At 44.6% G+C, this 17,643-nt stretch overlaps 1 protein-coding gene across 50 annotated transcripts in view; it reads right to left on the bottom strand.

Moving 5' to 3' along the window:
• LOC137564200 (protocadherin gamma-C5-like) overlaps nt 1-17,643 on the bottom strand; it is a 669,033-nt gene that overhangs the window by 22,112 nt on the left and 629,278 nt on the right. For all 50 annotated transcript variants that reach the window (XM_068277765.1, XM_068277745.1, XM_068277759.1 and 47 more), the window contains one exon: nt 10,906-10,964. In XM_068277765.1, the coding sequence (XP_068133866.1) occupies nt 10,906-10,964 (59 nt within the window). The remainder of the gene's footprint in view (nt 1-10,905; nt 10,965-17,643) is intronic.

Consider the following 17,643-nt stretch of genomic DNA (forward strand, 5'->3'; position numbering starts at 1 on the left):
TAACATTATCCTCCCTCTCCACGAGGCAAGAAAAAGGGCGCTGAACATTTGGTCACCGCTGGGCACTGCCATAGGCTGTAATGTGAATTATGGCTATAGCAGAAATCATAGCGTAATTTGGGCGCGGGCAAAATATAGAGCCCAAATTTAAAAAAAAGAACAGTGCAATACAGCCTCCAGCAATAGCCGGCAGCCAAATTGCGTCTTTCCTCTGAGTCCATGGCGGCTTCAAGGGGGAAAAGTAACGCCGCTGGGACTTATGCAGGAGCAGGGTAAGCCGTTTTTCAGCCTCACCCTGTGCCCAAATTTCCTGCCACAATTTTTGGATGTATACAGAGCTGTTTACTGAAATTCTAGCCCTTCTTTCAGCATACAGCTACTAGTGATTTACCACAAGAATTAAAGTTGACCTGAACTTCCGCTCTGCTCTAAAAGATACGCAACAGCATAATAATCTTTAAAGAAAAACATACAAATCCTGAAATAAATCTGCACTGTTTCTACTTCCTGCTTCAATGGAAGCAGACATTTTGTTAACATCCAGTGCTTTTAAATGAGCTTATCTGCCTTATCTGCCGTGGCAGTCAGGTGACACATGGGAGAGATCAAATTACAAATTGTGATTAGACACAAATGAGGGAGAATTAGACAGGCTAAACTCTATAAATACATACAGGGTGCATTTCCTTCTGTCCTGTGCAAGAGTTCACATCCACTTTAATCACAGGCACTAGTTTAAAGGGAACCAGAGATGAAGGAACCCTAAAAATGGAAATAGATTTTATACATACCTGGGGCTTCCTCCAGCCCCATCAGCCTGGATCGCTCCCACGCCGCCTTTCTCCGCTGCCTCTATCCACCGGTACCGGGTCCCGTCAACTTCCGCGGGATGCGGTCAGAATTCTGCATCCACAGGGTCTCCCTCCGTCTCTTTACGAATGCGCCTGCGCAGTACGGAGGAAGCGCACACTGCGCTTGCGTCGACTGGCCGTGACTGGCCAAAATGACGGGACCCGGTACCGGCGGATAGAGGCAGCCGAGAAAGTCGGAGTGGGAGCGATCCAGGCTGATGGAGCTGGAGGAAGCCCCAGGTAAGTATAAACATATTTATTCATTCGTCTCTGGTTCTCTTTAAGTCAAAACAACCTAAACATCTTTGATAAAATGTGACGCTTTGGAGAGTATGGATACAGAGAACGCTCAAATCTCAATGTCTGTTCTACTGAGCGGATATTCCTTAAGTTCTGGTCATGTGATCCCTTAGCTTTAGGGCTCGAGTGTACAGGCAGCTAATTTGTGCTCATGTTCCATTTGAGCTGAGGTCCTTTCACTGCAGGATGAATGAAGGTCAGCTGGCACTGTATGTACGGCGCACTGAAAGCTGCAGGCACTCTATGCAACTGTAATGGGTGAATGGTGAACAAAACCGTTATTTGAGTTTAGTAAGGAGCACCCTGGTGACTCTGGCTTGGCCTTCGCAACCTTCCATTCTCAGCTTCACAGATTCCTAAGCAAGGTTATGATCCGAGATTCTCGGGCGCTGGATAAGGGAACGGATGAGGGGGCTGACATGGAGACAACATTCATTCTCAGGCAGATGTTTAGTGAAGCTATTCACACACTGGGCCTCCTCTCTGTGGGTATGTATTAAAGAAAGATTGACCCTGTATTTGTAATGGGACCTGTCCAGCAAAGCTCATTTAAGTGCAATTTACTTTGGTTATTTCAATGGAATCCTTCCACTTCAGCATTATACAGATACAGGAACAATTTAGTAAACATCATTTCAGTTTGGTTAATTTTTTTTAAAGATTCTTTTGTTTTTGCATTTTTTAAAAAACAAATATAACAATAGAAAGACAGGAAGACGGGTCTACAATCCATTCCACGTAGGATGATACATAGGCATAACAAAAAGGCAAGGGAACAATAGGTGGCCAACCAGTGCCATCACACAATTTTAATGTGAATATATATATGAGCAATACTACCGGGTCTCTAACAAAAACAAAACAAAAAATTCTAAACAGGAGTATCTGAGCAATGGTGGCCATACATCTCTCAACTTGGCGGCCGAATGACCATGTGATTGGATAATTAATATTGAATCGGCTGAAAAACCGGTTGCGCCAAGAGCATGCCTGATCAATGATGCAACCAATTCCGGGCTGAAATTGTTGCAAGATGTTGCGCTGCCATGGTCAATCGGGTGAGCGGTGGTAACGACGAGCGACGTTGGGATGAGCGATGCACACAACGAAACCCAACGCTGTTCCCTGTAATGTATAAATGTGCTCCCCGTGTTTGCATTTACACATTACCTGTCCTATGTCTTCCACCACATGGTGCTCATCCATCTTGTATAAATGCACACACGAAGGACAGATTTATACACTAGGGCGGTAGCAGCGAGGGGGATTTGGCAGTAATATTGGTCAAGAATCAGCCTGTGGTGTATGGGTAGCCAACAGATCTCTCTCTAATCAGATTTGATCTGTGAGAAACTTGTCTCTTGGTCGAATCTGGCCATCATCGCTAGATGTATGGGCACCTAAAAAGCCCTTTTGTGTTGCAAATTCAAATTGCAACGGCACTGCAATTCTGATCATGCTTTGCAGCTGTTTGATCATCCATGTGGTGCTTTGTGATTTTCCCCGCAATTGTTGTCATGTGAGGTATGATTGTGATTTTTGGGAGGTGGAAGTGGGGCTACACGCCGCATAAGGCAAATTGCAGTGAAAGTGCCGACTAACAGCTTGTACAATTAGCTAGCTGACTTGAGTATTGACCCATTTTGTAGGTCGATATGCCCTCACTTTAGCCCAATAGGCTGCCCGCACTTTAGCCCAATAGGCTGCCTAATGGGCTCATCAAAGTGCGGGGATCTTGTCCAACAAAGTCACTGCACCTGACAGGATCCAGGGTGGGACAATTGGAGCGGGAGTTAGTTTTGGGGGGAGCGCAAATAAGTTAGTAGTGCACACTACAGCAGTAGCGTGGCTACTCAGAAATGTTATTTGCTCTGTAACACTAAGCTGTGCTGCTTGAGTAGTGTTGCTTAGTGAATCAACCCCTACTGATTTGTATGTGAGCCACATATATGTATTGATGTAGCCATCAAAAGAGCCACATCTGGCTCCCAAGCCATAGGACCCCTACCACTGCTCTAAATGCTTCCCCCTCCCGAGGTGAGTACCCTGTAGGAGCACTTTTTTTCCCTACAGGCACACTTTCAGCGAAAAAGTGAATGCAATTGGGCCCAATGTTGTTTAGGTATGTAGAACAAGGTGAGATCAGGGAAATAAACGTTTACTTCAGGTTTACTTTAACCGCTTCTGGACCACAGTAATTGAAGTCTATACCATGTTTGGGACCTGTGCGTCCATGCCAGGGTGTAGATTTCAATTACCATGCCGCATGCTCTTGTCCCTCTCCCTCTTCCGTTTTTCATGATCACGCCCCTCTCCCGTCCCTGCAGCCCACTCCCTCTGCTGTTGTTATGACAGCAGAGCTCCATGAGCCAGTCAGGAGCCAATTTGACTGGCTCACGGAGCTCTGCTGTCATAATGACAGCAGAGTGAGTGGGCTGCAGGGATGGGAAAGCAGCGCGAATGGCGAGAGACATGGGTCCATGCAGTGTGATGTCAGTGAGCCTCATTTTTTTACCATGAAGTCTTTGGTCCTTAATAAGAGACAGAGGGCCAGATTTATCAAAGCATTACTGACAGTTTTTTTCTTCTAACAAGCAGAAGAACTGTTCTGCATGATAGTAAGACACTTCTCAAATCCTATGTAATACTGGCAGTTTAGCATAGAATTCTAGAGCTGCACTACAGTTAAGAAAAGTGCACATCCATCCCTAAACTGCTGCAGATTAAAGTGAACCTTAAGTGAGAAAAAAAAATTGAGTTTTACTCACCTGGGGCTTACCTCAGCCCCCTGCAGCTGATCGGTGCCCACGACGAGTCGCTCTGATGCTCCGGGTCCCGTCGGCGGCCACTTCCGGTTTCGCCGTCAGGACCCGTCAGGCTGGGGAACGCGGCTGATACTACGCGTTCCCAGCCAAAATAGCACCCCTATGCGGCCATATGTCCGCATACGAGTGCCTATGCTGACATATGGCCGCATAGGGGGGCTATTTTGGCTGGGATTGCGTAGAATCAGCCGCGTTCCCCAGCCTGACGGGTCCTGACGGCGAAACCGGAAGAGGCCGCCAGCGGGACCCGGAGCATCAGAGCGACTCGTCGTGGGCACCGATCAGCTGCAGGGGGCTGAGGTAAGCCCCAGGTGAGTAAAACTCAATTTTTTTTTCTCACTTAAGGTTCACTTTAAGAAGCACTTAATAGCAGTTTTACAGATAGTGCAGCAGTGCAGGCTAGATGTGATTTGTGAAGGGCTCCTCCCCCCTCACTCAGAGCCTGCTGACAGCAGATGTGTTGGTTACCTCAGCAGCAGCAATTCCCCTCACACACTGCATTGCCTGAGAGACCTTCCTAACTCCCTATTCCTAACAGTTTAAGAAGGAATCTGCACTATTTAGTAATTTCTTAGGATGTCTGAGACACTTCTTCACAGATTTCTTAAAAATCTATTAATATTTTGTCTCTCTCTCTCTCTCTCTCTTGATAAATGTCCCTCAGAGACTTCTAGTACATACAGTAAGTGATTAAGTTCAGCACATAAGTTAGAGCGAGAGGCTAGTGTAAACAAACCTAGGAGGTAACCACTGCTGAAAAAAAGTTTATATCCCAACAATAGCTAAAGGTTTTGCAATATAATTTCAAAACACTTTTTATATTTGCATTTAAAATTTCTACTACAGATTTAATTGCAAATGTTCTATTAGCTTATGCTGTATTACCTTTCAGGGAATGTAGCTGCGTTACTAAATGGAAAGTGATATGTCTCATAGAATGCTTTTTGTCTGCTCTAGTTTTACACTGGATCAGCACTAGATTGGCTGCCAACCAGACATAATAAAAATGTGTCAAATAAAATGGATGATAAATTTCTTACGGCGTTAAACAGTGTCCTCATTTCTTTATGCCAAACCCACCCACATGAAAGCATAACAAGTAACGTCTAGGTAACACAGGCTGCTCTTACTAGTGCGGTAAGTAATTGCTAGTAAGTATGGATAGATGAAACATATAGTAAACGCAAAGTAAAAACCTAGTGTAAATCTGGGCATAGACGGTTAGTTTTTCTTTATCAATCGAGCCGCTGATGGCTCGATTGATAATTTCAGACAGGTCCAATCACCGCGCAGATCGATTCCCCGCTCGATACACGTGGGCGGACAATAGCGGAAATCCAGCGGAAAATAAGGCAGCGCCCGTGGGGACGAGCGGGAATCGATCTGGGCAGCCGCGGGGACGAGCGGGACACAGCGGGAGTCGATCCGGCGGCTAATCGAGACGCCGTATCGCTCTGTGTATTCCCAGCATAATACCGGCCTGAAAGTTCTGCATCAGGCATTTTTAGGTACATCAGCCAATGCCAGGCTTGTAGTGTGAAATTACCTTATTGAGAACAATTGTATTCATATCGTCCTAGCATCGTGCTAGAGCTCACCTTAAAAGAGTTATAACTCCTTGTCACTTTAAGTCAATGATGGATACAATTGGGACCCCAAATGCTAGGGGCTGGTGCTAATTGATTAAAGTAGTATTGATCACTCCTGGTTGAGGGAGTGCATTTGCATAGTCAAGTACAGAAATACAAATACAGTGAAAAGACATTGTGTGGAGCTGATTAAACATACAATGCGTTTTCCATCAGTAAAGTCTTCTAACAGTGCATTCATCCACGTGCAATGCAGGTGGTGAAATCTTCACGTCTCAGGGAAATCTGGATTGAATGAACCAACTCCATGGCTCCCTGGACATCCAAATAGATCACAGCAATAATGATATATCCCTGATGGAATTGATGATGTTCACTAGAATGGTGGATTACCCATATAATCAAGTTTACAGAAGAAAAAAAAGGCTCCAAAGCATGTCAAGGAACGCACACTATACCTCCTCCTCCTTTGTGTATCATGTTAAATGAGTCTGTTCACTCTGGCTTTGTTTTTTAAATTGGTTAATCCACCATTCTGGCTAATATCATCAATCTCCATAAAGGTGGCCACTAATGATCCAATCTTTTTCATCCAAATGTTACCAAATCTATGTAGTATAAGGGTAATTGAGTGAATATATTGAATGGATAACTTAGACAGTTCCCTAATGCCTAGTACACACCATACAATTTTCTGTAAGATTTTTCTGTTAGATTTTCAGTAAGATTTTCTGTAATAAGATTATATTCTGTAAAGTACTGGTAGAGACTGGTCATTATCTCTGGTGCATTGTCTTCTGGTTATCTCCTGCTGAGTAGAACAATGCCTAATTGCTAGGCAGATAGATGGTTAGATAGCTAATTTCCAACATGATGGAAATTATCTATCTGCCAGGTAAATCTAACAGAAAATTGTATGGTGTGTACTAGGCATATATTACATAGAAATGGTGAGATTGGATCATTAGGATATATTAAGGTTTTGTGACCCATCTTGGTTTCCCTATAGTTACTGGGGCAATATCCCACAGAGTTTGCCTATTCGATTCACACTTCTAGCCGATATCACCCCCACTGCAAACAACCGAATGTGCGGATCAAACCCTTTATTATTGGATGAGCATTATGTGTCCCAACAACTCCACTGGCTAACTCAAGTATAAGATAGATAGCACTGGTATAGGCTAAAATACATACAGTACATTTTATTTTACACCTGTATAATACATGCACACTACCGCTGAAAAAGTACCAAAAAGGATGTGCAAAAGTACTGTCAAAACCACCCTGATGTGTTTGCTTAAAGAGAGTCTGAAGCGAGAATAAATCTCGCTTCAGACCTCATAGATAGCAGGGACATGTGTGCCCCTGCTAAACCGCCGCTATCGCGCCGCAAAACGGGGGTCCCTGATCCCCCAAATCCCCTCCGTAATGCAGGGGAGCGCTTCCTGGTTGGGGCAGGGCTAACCGCCGCAGCCCTGCCCCACGCGCGTCGTCAGCGCGTATCTCCGCCTCTCCCCCGCCCCCCTCAGTCTTCCTTCACTGAGAGGGGCGGGGGAGAGGCGGCGATGTGCCGCTGATAGACGCGACTGGAGGCAGGGCTGCAGCCATTAGCCCTGCCTCCAGGAGCGACCAAGTCTGCGACCAAGTGTCTCAGTGGGGGGTTTGGGGGTGAAGGGACCCCGTTTAGCGGCGCTATTGCGGCGGTTTAGCAGGGGCACACGTGCCCCTGCTAACTATGAGCTCTGAAGCGAGATTTATTCTCGCTTTAGAGTCTCTTTAAGTGTGCAAAACTAATCAGCGATTCATTTGACTATATCATCTATATACAATATACTATATATATATATATATATACACACACACACATATAACAAAATAACACGGACAGTTTATACTGTAAAAATGCCAAACATATCATTGCACACAGTAAGGTACAAAGAAATAACAAAAGGAAAATGGATCAGTACTATTCCTATATTCAAATGGTCAGAACATACAGGCAGGGACTGGACGACCACCAACTCCTCAGGGTCTACACTGTCCGTGTTTTTTTGTTATATGTGTATATCTGCATTTCCATACTTTGCTGTACAGATGTGATTTCCCTGCCTTTGTCTTTTGTGGTCATTGGAAGTCAGTGTTGGCAGATGAAGCAAATGTCAACATTAAATTTATTCTTTTGATCTCAATTGCCTATATAGTCTATGCCAAAACATCAGCTGCTTAGAGATTTAACATAAAATTGCTGGCAACAGTGTAAAGAGGGACTACAGAAAAGTAAAATCAGAACGTTTTTCTGAATACTTGCTGAGGCCATTCAGCAGGACCATGTGACATAAGCTTAATGGTGGCCATACAGTGCACTCTAAATGGTCTGTCTGAGTGATCTATTACATTAATTGTACCATTCTCTCTATTGATTGCATCAGATTTTCTCTAACGTTTCTCAAATGTCTGATCAAAGGATTGTTTATATGTTTCAACCAATTATTTTTTAAAGTGGTGCTATAGTGACCACCAAAGTGGTAGTCTACAGGTTGCCCCAGGTAAATGGGAGAAATTGGTAATGACTGGTAAAGATCCTTTTTTTCTAATCTCATTATTAAAGCACACCTAAACTGAGAGGGATATGGAGGCTGCCATGTTTATTTCCTTTGAAACAATGCAGATTACCTGGCTGTCCTGCTGAGCCTCTGTCTTTAATTCTCTTAAGGGGCCCATGCACTGGTCGATTTTAGAATCAGAATCAGAATCAGAATCAGAGTTTATTATCGCCAAGTACAACCGGTGGGTTGTACCCGGAATTGGTTTTGGCACATACAGGGTCGTTGGTGAAGAGACAAGAAATAGCATACAGTTAAGCATGGCACATACATAGACGTGAGACAAGCATACTTAGGACAACATTACAGCTTGTGCGTACAATTAAGCAGAGTGCAGCGTCACATGCAGTCAAGCATGGGTCATACGTATAAAATATAAAAGCAAAAATAAAAAGCAAAAACAGAGCGTTACAGCATACACGTACATTTAACGTAAATACAAAAAAAAAAAAAAAAAAAAAAAAAAAACATAGCAAAGCATACATTGATAGTAGGAACAGAAAAGAGTGGGACTGGAGGAGCAGCCTGAGAGCTGATCTGAGCGCTGCCATTTTCGGCACTGGACGCTACACAGCGACACGCTCCCAACAAGACAGGTGCACCGATTGTCCACGAAAGTAGAGAGAAGGAAACTGGGAAAGCAACTGAGAGAGAGAGAATGGATAGCTAAAGAGGAGAGAGACAGAGACAGAGAGAGAGAGTCCCCTTTAGGACTGCAGATGTGTACAGTCCGATGAACAGTGCTCCTAGCCGAACTGAGGGGATCACCAAGAGGGGTCACGCTTAGCAAAGTTCTGACTTGGTGCCCGGTCTGGGCGGGTCAGGTCCTGCAAAGTTCTGGCTTGGTGCCCGGTCTGGGCTGGTCAGGTCCAGAGTCCCCATTTATGATGGTTGCAGGCAGAGGGGAACTGGTGGAGTGTAGATGTGGCCGCAATTTGAGGGCTGGATGTGGGGGTGACGATCTCATTGGTAGTGGCCCCATCAAGGGAGGTCCTCCCAATGTGGCTGCAGCTTGGACGGGGGGAGAGGTGGCCTGCGTGTGCTCAGGTGGAGTCCCCCTTACCCGGCAGCAGTGGCAACGAAGCTCCGATGCGGAGATCCGGGCACGTGGGCAGCCAGACTGAGGCAGCGAGGCTCCTGGGCCACCACGTGGGCGGCGGCTGCTCAGCTGGTCCAGCGATCCTCCCGAGCGAGTCTCCGACATCCCCAGCCCGCGTCCTGGCAGGCATGTGGTGCGACCGCATGGCTGCACCGAGCGGCGTCTCGTGCTTGCGCTGGGTGCACTCCCCGATGCTGGAGCCGAGGAGGTGCCGCTGGGAGCTCTTCGCTGGTCCCTCTGCGTGTCCCTCCGCGTCGATCCCGCTCAGCTGATCCGGCTCTGCAGCTGACCACAGACCACGTGGGCGGCCATCCCGTAGCCAGCTCCTGCAGCGCTGACTCACAGTGCGCCCTGGATGTCCAGGAAGCCCAGCACTGCATCCCGGGATCCCCAGAGGCAGGGGGGATCCATCCAGCGAAAATGAGATGGCTCTGTTGGGGGGAAAGGGGACAGAAGAGTAGAAAGGCCGGAGCCCTGTGTGCCAGGCAACCCTCTTACGGCGCCATCTTGATCAATTCTATAGAATCGATCGATTGATCAGAAATCGATTCTATCAAATGCCCCATTTGATCGATTTGTGGCCGATTTCGATCGATTTGATCTATTTGACAGGATGGAAGATCTAGGTCAATCTGCTGCTGGCAGCAGATCGATGGCCCATAGAGTTCCATTGGATCTAATGGTCCAACATTGCATTTAGATCGATTTTCAATAGATTCCATTCTGAAATCTATTGGAAATCTGTTCCTAGAGTGTGGCACACATCAGATAGATTCCTGTCAGATTTTGCTTGACAGGCATCTGACAGAAATCTATCTGGTGGTCGAATCTGCTGTAAATCTATAAGTGTATGGCCACCTTTAACCATAGACCCTAAACAAAGATGCAAATCAGATGTTTCTGACTGACTAGCTTAGCTGCATGCTTGTTTCTGGTTTGTGATTCAGACACCACTGCAGTCAAAACGATCAGCAGGATAGCCAGGCAACTAGTATTGTTTAAAAGGAAATACATATGGAAGCAGCCATTTCCCTTTCAGTTCAGATTTAACTTAAAGATGACTATTAATGTGAAAGCCTGCAATGTAGAGATCTCTAGTAATGCTGTATGGATCGGCGGGTGGTAGGGTTGATCACTTACCCATTCATCCAAAATTAATCAATATCAGAAACACCCCGCACCCCATGGCAAAGCTGTCATGGTGTTTTGTTTTTAAAGTCTTCCAAAGCTGTGGCCACAACCACTTGTGTCGTTTTGGCTCACCTCCAGCTTGACAGCAGCAGCATGACTGGTGGCTGCTGAGCTGGGAGCGGGCTGCTGCAATGCAAGTGGCGGTGGCTACAGAACATTGGAATATGTCATAAAAATGCATTGGCTGTCTTGTGAATGGTGGAAATGGGGGGGGGGGGGGTGAAGTTTCTGACATCTAATGAATTACAGGCCAGCAGATGAGTGATTAACCCTACCATCCGCCTATCCAGCAGCAGCAATATAGAGCCTTACATTGCAGGCATACTGTTTTGATATATTTACTACATCATTTAATTTCTTTTCATTGTGGCCACCATTAGACTGAAAAATAACACCGTGTAGATTTCTCAGTTTTCTCCAGAAATAAAAGGAACATGTACTCACCCGCTGGGGCCGGGTCTCTGAGCCTGAGAGAAACGCCAGTCAGAGTTCGGCTGCACCTGCTGAAGAGAAATGGGAAAGTGCTTGTAATTGCTTTTAATTTACAGACAAAAGAACCAAACAAGTTGGTTCATTGTTTCTTCTTGAATCTGAAATGGAAGGAAGCAAGGTTAGGTATCAATAGAGTGACAATGTGACTTTACCTTCAGCTCTGTGGTGAAAAAAAAGGTTATTTTATATTGCTTCCTGTTGTCATGACAATAACAATAACAAAGCAAATTTAATACACCAAAGTAATACATAATTCTGAATCAACAGTCCATTTAAACATTAAACTTTGACATAACATAAAACGTAATTGAATAAATACAAATGAAATGGAAGGGACAAATGCAAGTATTTGAAAGCAACGGTTTTGTTAAAATATGTAGGCCCATATGCAATTCACGTTTTCACCTGAGTTTTCTCCTAGTTGATAATTTTAAACTTGTCAATAAAATGCCTTTTAAGCCACCAGTAAGCATGAAAATACTCAAAATAATTTTGATAGTACTTTTGCACCTACTTTTTGATACCTTTTTAGTTGAAAAGTGCTGGAAAGTTATTTTAAATCGAAGAGAAAAAATTATCTCCTAGGAGAAAACTCAGGTGAAAAGTTAATTGCATATGGCCCCTTTTCTCCTGAGCTTTCTCCTAGGAGATCATTTTTCATCTTCTATTTACAATAACTTTTCAACACTTTGCAATTAAAACAAGTACCAAAACTAGGTGGAAAAGAACTTGCAAAACTATGTCAATTTTTTTGTTGTTGCTTGCTGGTAATTTACCGGTAAAAGGAATTTTATTGACACGTTTGAAAATATCCCCTAAAAGAAATATCAGGAGAAAAAGTTAATTGTATATGGGCCTATTTCACCTAGGGTATTTTTCATTTTCTGTTTAAGATAACTTTTCAGCACTTTACAATTGAAAAAGTACCAAAAAGTCTTTGGAAAAGTACTGTCAAAATTATTGAGTATTTTCTTGCTTGCTGGTGGACTAAAAGGCATTTTATTGATAAGATGTGAAAATATCACCTAGGAGAAAACTTAGGAGAAAAAGTGAATTGTATCGGGACCATCATTTCTCAATGTCAGAGTAAAGAATGTTACCGATACGGTGTAATGTATGTATCTGTGCTGAGAGGAAGGTGGAGCCACCACTGCCAACCTCCTTGTAAAAATGCTAATTGCTGGACTGAGATTCAATACTTCAACCCTTATTCAATTCACTTTTTTTCCTTTGTTTTCTCTTAGGAGAGTACTTTCTAGTACTCTGTAATTGAAAAAGCACAAAAAAGTAGGAGAAAAGTACTGTCAACATGATTTTGATTTCTTACTTGCTGGTGGCTTAAAAGGCATTTTATTAATAGGGTGTGAAAATATTATCTAGGAGAAAACTTAGGAGAAAAAGCGAATTTAAAGCGGATCCGAGATAAAAAACTAACTATAACAAGTAACTTGTATGTATATATCTTATCTAAAGTTTAGATAGTTTACACAGCTAATCTAGCTGAAAACAGCTTTAATAGAATATGATTATTTCTTCCTGTGACACAATGACAGCAGCCATGTTGTTTGTAAACATTACACACAGGCAGGCCTATCTGTATCTTGAGCACTCAGCCCCCTCCTCCCCTCTGCCTCTGAAATCAATGGCTAGTAACACCTCCCCCTCCTCCTGCCCAGACTGAGCTCCCATGAGCCCTTGCTACTGTCTGAAAGTGCCTTGGCTCTCTGAAAACCTGTGGGCGTGGTTTATTTAGTTTATAGGGAATTAGAGTATTAAAACAAAAACAAAAAAAGTATTTGGCTTGAGGAATGCCCTATAAACAATAGGAAAGGAACACAATTATGCAATGAGTAAAAGTTCATCTCGGATCCACTTTAGTAGGAGCCATTAGCCCATATGCAAACGTAAAATCCAACATTCCGATCCACAAAATTCTGTTTTTTTATCGACCATAGAATCATTTCACAACAATTTTCTCCACATACTGCACATTTTTTCTGTACAATTTGATCGTAAAAATCTGAACGAAGGATCAGATCTGACAAAAATATTTTACTGTTAATGGGAGCCAAAGCATTCTTACTAACACTTGTTTGTTTAAATGTCAGCTGGATACGTTGGACGAGGAGTGGGTTAGAGCTCTTGAAAGGGCAAAGCCCAGATTAAGTCTTCTGGATGTGATCCATATTCAGGCCCCACGTCATATATATACACATGGAAGCAAAATATAATTAGTGGTGATAAACTGAGCATCTGGTGCGTCATTAGTTGCACTCCTGGGATAGTAATAAGTGATGTAAGCATAAACACCTGATACTGCCAACCTGTAACTAATGCTCTTCACTGCAGCTGCAAAAGATCATTACACCAGTACTAGAAACAGGAACACCAACAAAACAACAACTAAAGATTTGTAAAGCACTTTTCTCCTGTAAGACCCAAAGCACATGAGCTTGTCTCACATCAGTACATACATAGTGATATGTACAGAGTAAAAAGTTATGTGATCATAAATGCCAGACTAAACAGGTGGCTTCTTAGTTTTGATTTAAATATGTCCAGGGTTGGAGGTGGTGCTGTGTTGGTCAAGTTTGGCAAGGCATTCCAAAGGGTAAGGGCAGCATGACAGAAAGCTCTGGCTCCAAAGGCTTTTTTAGTTGGACTCTGGGGGTAGTCAAATTATTGAATCCTTTTGATCTGAGGTTGAGGGAGATGTGACCAACAATAATAATACCAACAATAATATAATATGTCCAGAACTCAACCCAGTGTGAGGAAGTATCCCTTTAACCTCCCTGGCGGTTAATTTTTTTTTTGCCAAATAGGCAAAAATCCTTTTTTTAAAAAAAAAAATGTTTGTGTTTCATGTAAAGCTACAAGAGTGGTAGCCACATGAAACACCACTAGAGGGAGCATGTGTCCCTCTAGTGCGATCGTCACCTGCATCAATAGCAAACAGGGGAACGCGTATATAATGCGCTCCCCTGTTTGGCTTCTCCTGTCGCCATGGCGATGATCGGAATGACGTCATGGACGTCAGCTGACGTCCTGACGTCAGACGCCTCCGATCCAGCCTATAGCGCTGCCCGGAACTCATTGGTCCAGGCAGCGTAGGGCTCTGGCAGGGGTGGAGGCCCTCTTCCGCCGCTGCGTGCGGGTGATCGCCGCAGAGCGGCGGCGATCAAGCTGTGCGCGCGGCTAGCAAAGTGCTAGCTGCGCGCACAGCACTTTAAATGGCACAAATCGCCCCACCAGGGGCTGAGATATCTTCCTGCGCGGCATAGCCCGAGCTCAGCTTGGGCTTACCGCCAGGAAGGTTAATTGAAGAGCCACATATTCCAAAAATATGATGTCTCAAAACATGCTACATGCTAGAGAATATCAGTTAGTAAATCTTTTATTTCTTTAGTAAATTTAGTATTGAAAATGTTTTTTTAATCGAAATAGTGTTTTTATATTAAAAAAAAGTGATAATCTTAAATATTACAAATAACAATATTTGTATGGAGCTTCACCTGTTGGTTTAACTAGCCATAAGTTCAAGGAAGGTCTAGTTTACTGCTGTGTAGCAAAAAAAAAAAGGACAAAAAGAGAACAATATGGCCTAATTATCAGTCTGGGGACTTTTCTTGTAAAATGTTATAGACTTATTTACTGTAATGTGACAATATGTTGACCTCTATTGCTCACATAACTTTACTAGTTAAAGTAAAAGCTTACACCCCCCCCAAAAAAATTAGACATATACAATCCTAATAATAGGCTACAAATATACACATTGGTTGGGTTCATTAATATAGTTTGGCAGAAAAATGACAAAATACTGAAGTCATTATATTTGCCAAGCAAACATGTTTTGTACACAAATAAATCACTCAGTCATACCTAATACTCCCTTATAGACATTATATCCGGCCACAGTCTAATGTCCTTGACCACAAGACTTCCACTAGGGATGACATGAGTGTTCAGACACGCCTGACCAATTACTATTGTCCTTATGTGAGATAAGCTGCACTGGCAGGATCTACTCCCACTCTCCGCTTACTGCCTCCCATAAATGTTATCAGAACACTTGGCTGAGCTGAGCTGTTTCTGTGATAGTTTGGCAATAGTAGGCTTGAAGGGTGATTTGATGAAGCCTGCACAGCCAGCTGCCCTTGCATATCTATGGGGCTATAGGGCTGGTTCAGACGGGTGGCTAACCAGCAGCCACCAGCTGCCTGACATCTTGTTTAAATACTTTTTCTGTGAATGTGCAGATAAGTATTTGGCTACCTTCAGCAGCGCTTCCTGTGGTTCGCTCCGTTGCGTTGTTGCGTTTTTGACCCCCGCAAGGAGACATGGAAGCAACACAGTTGCCAATCCTAGATGTTTCAGGTTGCATCCAGGACAAAACAAAATGATGGGAAAAATCAGTATCAAAACACAGAATTTGCACAAACCATGGTAAACGAAGATACAACGAGCTGGACCGTCATTTGAGTGGGCAGTACGTAAATGTCTACCGCCGCGGCCATCAATTACCACTGCCCAGATGTCCATGTCAACTGGTCAGCTGGTCCCAAGTCTGATAGCCACCTTAAGATCTACATCTAAATTAATAGTAAGAGGCATAATGGAATACTTACTAAATCAATGTAAAATTCCATTCGCAGGCAGTACACAGCAATTTTACTGGTATTTACAACAGGTACATAGTGCGCATTGCACAACTAGAGCAAACCCACATTACCTAGGTAATACACACATTGCTAGTGCAGCGTGTCCTACGCTAGCAATACGCATGTTCCCTAGGTAACGTGATTGTGCTACTTCCACACAGCAATATTTGTTCTGTTGCAATGGAAGTGGGTGAAGGGCCATCAGCACAAGGCCCGTCAGAGCGGCACAGGATAAGGAGGAAATTAATGGCCTGCCTAGATTTCTTGCCAATGCATTGGGGGTGATTCGGGGCTGCCACGCACAGGCTAGATTTGTGGCAGAGGTGGCTCTGACTGGTAGCCTTGGCCAGGGCCGGATTTGTACTTTTCCATGCCCAAGGCCACTATCACCAGCCGCCCCCTGACAAACACACTTTATTGATCCCAGTAGTCAACATATATAAATATAATTATTAACAATGAGAGCAAGAAGTTTTGAATTAGGATGATACCATTTATTGGTTAACTTAGAGGTAAATAAAAAGTAAGCTTTCAGCTTATAAGTCTTCTTCAGACTTAGTTTCTGTATATTAACAAGACGTGCAAACTTAGTGGTTGACTGTAATGAGTGACAGCTCAGGTCACAGACAATAAGCTGCCCACGTTTGCTGCCCCTTCATCCCCTGAGTCCGAGACACTTGCCCGACTGCTGCAGATAACATGTTTGGCAGCTTGACTGCATGACTGTGCCTGCCCCTGCAGCCCGCCCCTTTTGCTCACTGGTACCCTAGGCCATGGTCTTTGTAGCCTTACCTGAAATCTGGCCATAGCAAAGGCTGAGAACCATCTAGCGTGTGTACAAGGTTTTATGCACATGCCAGATTTTCACTCAAGATGATCACAAGTGATTGTGTAATCGTAAAGAGCTGAGTTATCATTCCGTTACTTTGCTGATGCATCACCATCCTCTGATCAGCAGTCTGAGGACAAGTCAGTGGTTAAACTCAATTGCTGACTGCAGTGAAGAAAAATGTAGCCAGGATGGATGGGCTGTGTGAATCACCAGCAGGAGTGTAACTACAGGGGAGCAGCCACTGCAACCACAGGGGGGACCAGAGCTGCGAGGGGCTCCAATTACTAGCCTTCACTTCCTCCGTTAAAGGGGTCCATCCTTCAGATCAGGTGTTTTTGTGTACACTTTTTATGGGTATGAAGATTATGATGGCCACACAAAGTTTTGTTGGTGGGCCCTATGATTCTTAGTTAACTACCTGCGGACCGAGCGAGTGCGAATCTACGTCGGGCTGGGGGCGCTGCGGTCCTGACCGGACGTAAACTCTATGTCCCACTGACCGTGTGCCCCTGCCCGTCTCCGCCGCTCGGTCCACTCTGCCCCCGCCGCTCGTTGCTGCCCTGCCGCCTGTATGACGGCAGAGCACTGTGAGCCGGGCAGGAGCCGTTTTCATTGGCTCCTGGCCCTGTCATTCATATAAGCCTCTCTCATTGGCTTACATGGAGTGACAGGGTCAGGAGTCAATGAAAGCGGCTCCTGACCGGCGCACAGCGCTCTGCCGTCATAGCGACGGCAGAGAGAGCAGCCTGCGGCGGGGACAGAGCGGCGTGTTCGTCGGGAGCGGCGGATCATTGCAGCTATTCGTCGGGAAGCGGCGATTTACAGGACCAGCACCCTCTGGTCCTTAAGGGGGCAGGGGGTGCTGGTCCAGAAAGGGTTAAAGGAATCATCCTCCAAAAAAAAAGCCTCCCCACGATCAACTTACCCGGTTCTTCTTCCAGCCCTTTGCCACCAACATATACCGAGCCACAGCTCCGCTCCCAGCCGCCGGCCCGGGGTCCCCTCCAGTGCAGAGGCCAACCTTGAGGTCGTCCTCTACTGCTCCTGGTTGAGCGCAGCTGTCAATCAAGTCAAGCGGAGCTGTGGCACGGGACATGGCGATGGCAAGCGGCTGGAGGAAGCCCCAGGTAAGTAGATAGTGGGAAGGATTTTTTTGGCTGATGATTCCTTTAAGCCACTGATCACAAGACTGGC

Source organism: Hyperolius riggenbachi, chromosome 3, assembly GCF_040937935.1.
Source record: "Hyperolius riggenbachi isolate aHypRig1 chromosome 3, aHypRig1.pri, whole genome shotgun sequence".
In the NCBI taxonomy this organism is placed as follows: Eukaryota; Metazoa; Chordata; class Amphibia; order Anura; family Hyperoliidae; genus Hyperolius; species Hyperolius riggenbachi.